Source organism: Nelumbo lutea, chromosome 7 (genome assembly GCF_056320005.1).
Source record: "Nelumbo lutea isolate HS-2025 chromosome 7, American lotus-T2T, whole genome shotgun sequence".
Taxonomy (NCBI): domain Eukaryota; kingdom Viridiplantae; phylum Streptophyta; class Magnoliopsida; order Proteales; family Nelumbonaceae; genus Nelumbo; species Nelumbo lutea.
Window position 1 is genome coordinate 25,401,324 of NC_142690.1, and position 4,982 is coordinate 25,406,305.

Sequence of the window (4,982 nt, forward strand, 5' to 3'; positions counted from 1 at the left end):
TCTCCCTACTCTGTTTTCCTTTCTTCTCTCTTTCGCTGATCTCGAAGCTTTTTACTGTTCTGGGTCTTTGTCGCTACTTTCCCTCTCGCTGACCGCCAAAGACAGCATTTCGTCTTGCCCTTCATTTGCAGGGCGGCAAAAACTAGAAATAACATAAAATAATGAACACAGCCAGAACAGAAGAGTTGGATTTCTCTTTGGACTTCGGATTCCTTTTCTTTTGCCATTTAAAATCTCAAATCGGCAAATCTCCTTTCTTGTTTAAGTTCAGATGTTAGATCTTTGGTTCGAGGGAAGAGTTGAGCAAAAAGGATCAAAGTTTCAGACTACACGAGTTACTTGATTTCCAATGTGAGCACTCTGCCTACACGGATTCGAAGATATAAAAATATCTTCACATACAGAGATCACTTTACAGTAAGAGACTAGTCAACTAGAAATCTACAGAATGATCAGATCAACCCACATTACTAATTAACTCCCATATCCTAATCCTACTATTTTTCATCTTTTTTACAAAATTTAAACAGAAAACAGGACCTAGATAACCGATTCACTATTCTGCTTCTCTGGCTCGAGCTCCTTTCACGCCCCCCCACTCAGAGCTGAAGATGGTTCCAGGATTTTACACGAGAGCTTCAACTGCGACTGTCATTTCCCTTGGAAGAGTTTTTCGATGGGCAAATGGACTTCTCATGTGATGGGTCGCTCGCAGACCGCGAAAGAAGAGTATGGTCCGAATCTGAGAAACAGAAGGTCAAGAGTTTGTAATGCAATCAAGAGACCAGTAAGTATGCAAAGAATAAGTTCGAAAAAAGGATGAAGCTTTTACAATCTAGACCAGATCTTTACCTTTAGAAGCATTGAACGATCTCTTGCAATGAAGAATAGCGCTCTGGATCCCGTCCTGCTGCTGTAACAGTGAATCATCCCGTCTCCTTGACTGGGACGCCACTGGCTTTATGGCGGCGACCGCCGAAGACGCTGACCGGCTTTTTCCTAGGTGCTTACGAACCACTCGCAAGCCCGCCGGTATATTCACCTGTTTATGAAGCAGGGGCTTGGCATTATTACTCGTGGGTGCCTCGGCCTCTGCTTCTCCGTGATTGTTGTTTGCCGCCGTGGGAGACGACACCGGTGTTTCCATCTTCGTTTCCGCCGCCACCGGCGACGATGCTGCCTTTCCCGAGCCCAAGCTTAGATGTCCAGAAAATCTAATCTTCTCTCCGTACCTCCTCGACACCCTAATGTAGAGTGGCTTGATCATCTTCAGATATTTCTGCACCATATCTTTGGAAAAGCGCTTGTCGTCCGTGGCTGTCTCGTCAGAGTTTTGCTTCTGTTGTTTATTAGCAGAGCTTCTGGAGCTACCGTCCCTAGTGAATAGGGAAATTATGGGGACCTCTTCGACTTTGAATTTTACAGTAAAAAGTTTGCTGTGGTGATGATTATCCTGCTGCTGCTTCTGTTGCTGTTGTGTATCAGGTTGCTGGTCCTCTGGAGAAGTCACATTGACCTCATTAGTCTCCGTCTTCTCTGTTGTTGTCGTTGTCGTCGTCGTCGTCGACGTCGGTTTTGGTTTCTTGAAGCCCAACATAAAGACGCGAAACTTGGTAGCCGACTTGAGCAAGGAGACGGGGAACTGATGCTTGGAGTTGGGCTCAGAAGGATTAAAAACAAGAGAGGAGGACTCGAGTGGCACGAGCCTTCCTTTGAAGAAGAGATCATCAGAAGGGGAGAAGGAGAGGTTGGGGTCTGTTGGGTCACCGCTGGAGACAGACGACACTGTGAAGTTGAACTCCCGCTCTCCATCCGTTCCCGCCAAGTCACTGTCATCTTCGTCGCCACCTCCGCCATCTTCGTTGTCATCTTCTTCGTCATTGTCGTGGTAATCTCCGCCTTCGCCTTCTTCATCATCAGGCACCGTGAATTCCAAGTCAAAGAAGGGACCTTCATCGTCATCGTCATCGTCGGTTTCCACTTGCTGGCGCACGGAGGCATCACTAGTTGTGATGCTAGAGGTGGTGGGTGTGTTAGCAGCAGCTGGGCCTCCGCCAGCCAAGCCACTACCTCCACCTCTCCAGTACTTGAGCAAGCTGAAGGCTTCCATGGTTGGGAGAGCCAGAGCAAAAGGAGAACCGAGGACCGAGGGAGTTGGATTTTAGGGCTTTAGAGAGAGAGAGGGGTGGTAAAAAGCTAAAGGGGAAAAAGAGAGTTACGTTTAATGGTGCTGGCAGTACTGAATATGGTGTGACAGAGGAACAGAGAGCGTAAGACTTTGGCAGGAGAGAGAGAGAGAGAGAGGGCGGGTGCTCTTATTTTTGTTGTTTCGTCGTTATAGTTTTTTTAGGGTGTGCCGTATTCGTGGTTGCAGGGCAGTCATGTGAGGGCTTTCTTCGCACGTCAGAGGGAATATCTGTGAGAAAGAGGAGAGAGAGAGGGAGGGAGGGGAGCTGTAGAGTGTAGAGGCATGTGGAAGGCAGTATTTCTGGTAGGCTACGAAGGTACAAACTACAGAGTACAGGCCATACCCAGTAGTATATGAATGCGTATAAGTGGAGTTGTTTTCTTTTTCTGGGGTATTCGTTCGTCGCAGGAGACTGAGACCGGGAGAGGCGAAGCTTCCAAAAAGATGAGAAGGGTGTAATCTCTCTCTCTAAAAAAAAGCAAACAAAGCTGCAGAAGGCTTGCAAACAGTAAACAATCGAAGAGAAACTACTCTCTCTCTCTCTCTCTCTCGCTAATCCTCCCGCGAGGAAGAGGAGAAAAGGGCAAAACTTTTGGTGTCTCGAGCCACAGCGAGCCCTCGGGTTCGGCAACCGAAAGGAAGCCCCCATATGGCCAATTGGCCATATTCCTATGCTACCGCTGCCGCAGCAAGCCTTTCCTATCAAGTTAGAACCTTAAGCCCCTTTATGGCACGTGGCGCCACATGCGGAGATGCGATCCCATCTCACTAAAGATTTGACCTTCTTAGGTCAAATTCATCTTTTATCAAACATCCAAATTCCAATCTTTACCATTCCATGATTCAAACTCAAATCAAAATGATGGGTTTGAATGCAGTGTAAAAGTAAAATTACACCGAAGGTGTTGTACATTTAGGCTGCAAAGTCACGTAAATTAAGAACGGTGTTGAGTTTTTTAGGTATTTCAAAGGAATGTATAATAATCATCGGTAAAACTTCATTTCGATTTAGTTTTGTGTGCGTTCGGATGGGTGGAGTTTTATATCATGATCGATGTAAAATCTTAAAGTGTCACCGTCAATAATCAATATAAAAATTATATTACTTTGTAAAATTTTACTCTCTCACCCATCATATTTTTTAAAAATTCACTACCATTTTTACAATTCAATGTAAAACCATATCCCTGTATTTTTATGCCGATAACATTTTACACTAATTCAAAACGCAATCTTATAGACTGGTAATTGAAGTTATACTTTTTTACATCAATTTTCGATATTTAATTATATTCCATCCAAATGCCGATATAACCGGACCTAAGAGAGGCATTTCATAAATCAGAACGGGGACCCACCTAACCAACCCCTCCCAAATGGTGTTTCAGAGTTGCAGTCCGTAACCCGACCTCAGCTCGGACAAGGAATGGGCCGGTGGTCAGTGGTAGCAGTCTCCTTTGGCCCTTTGAAGCGCTGAAACGAGGGTAGTAGGATCAAGGATGAGTGGTGAGGATCGAGGAGGAGATTATTGTGTTTTAATAGCTTCATTCATTCATGCTTTATAGCATGATTTTTAAAACCGACCGGAGGCTGAACCTGTCAGGGGTCCAGTTACCGGGTTCAACCTGAATGGTCAGCCTATTCTGACAAAAAATAAAAAACGGTCAAAACCATTTGAATGATTCAAACAGTTAACTGCTTGGGTCAGTGGTTTGTTGATCGAAATCAACGGTTTTTTGAGAAATCTCAGTTTTGGGGAAGAACGGAACCGATCACCTGACCGGTTGCTAGTTTTTTCAGTCCGTCTGTCCGGTCCTGTCTGGTTTTGAAAACCATACTTTATAGACTTGGCAAAAACTTGACCCAACCCAATTCAATTTGCAAAAAACAGGGTTAGGGACTTATATTTAGCTATTCAAATTTTAGAATGATCCGACCGGACTCATTCCAAAAACAATTAGGTTGGGTTGGGGTCGGCGATGGGTCAAGCTGTTAATCCGATTGTCATGTCTAATTAGGATTATTTATGCAATATTAAAAGTTTCCACTCTTTAATTTTTACTATTTAGCCTTTATACTTTAAATTGTTAAATGTTCGAGTTTTTTTTTTTTGTTTTATTTTTGGAATTTTAATGTTAATTCCTTTAATTTTAACATCTTCATATATTTTTTCTTTATTTTTTAAAATTTTGATTATTTTTTGAGATGACCCAAATTAACCAGTCAATCCTAACACAAATTCATTCCGATTCAAAATCAACCTGAAATATCTTAACCCAACCGACCCAATCCAATTGCCAGGTCTAATGCTTTATTTAATTACTTCCAGTGGTAAAAGCTGGACCGAGCAAGAGCAATGGAGGGAACATGTGGTTCCTTTTGACACTGTTCTGTTTTCCGTTTTTCTTCTTTAACCAAACAAAAAACAAAAAAGCACTGCGTTTTCTATGGGGTGGTGAAAGTGTGAGACACAAAGTAATGCTTTGGGAGATAAATTAGCATTATTAAAGCTTCTTTTAAGTCAAAAAAGATCATTTTTCTTTAAGGCTGCGTTTGTTCTTTTAAATGGGTCTGAAAATTTTCAAACTAATGAGATGTCTCAACTACCTTTTCATTCATTGTTTGCATTGTCATTTATGTCAACACAAAGTATGCATAGACACAGATATTAAGGTCATTTTTACTTCATTTTATTAATAACATATAATATGCTGTTTGATAAATCTAAATTATGATGTCTAAAAAGCCAAAAAGCTATCATTTGGATTTGAAATATAAAAAGAAGTATAAATGA

The 4,982-nt window shown here is 42.3% G+C and overlaps 1 protein-coding gene across 1 annotated transcript; it reads right to left on the reverse strand.

The window, feature by feature from the left end:
- Positions 1–319: 319 nt before the first annotated feature.
- LOC148845760 (putative membrane-associated kinase regulator 2) lies at positions 320–2,383 on the reverse strand. The gene is made up of 2 exons (XM_088953805.1): positions 853–2,383; positions 320–742 (listed from the first exon to the last, which is right to left on the reverse strand). Exons 1-2 carry the CDS (start codon positions 2,108–2,110, stop codon positions 639–641), a joined length of 1,362 nt encoding a protein of 453 aa, XP_088809931.1. The 5' UTR covers positions 2,111–2,383; the 3' UTR covers positions 320–638.
- Between the last annotated feature and the right edge of the window lie 2,599 nt (positions 2,384–4,982).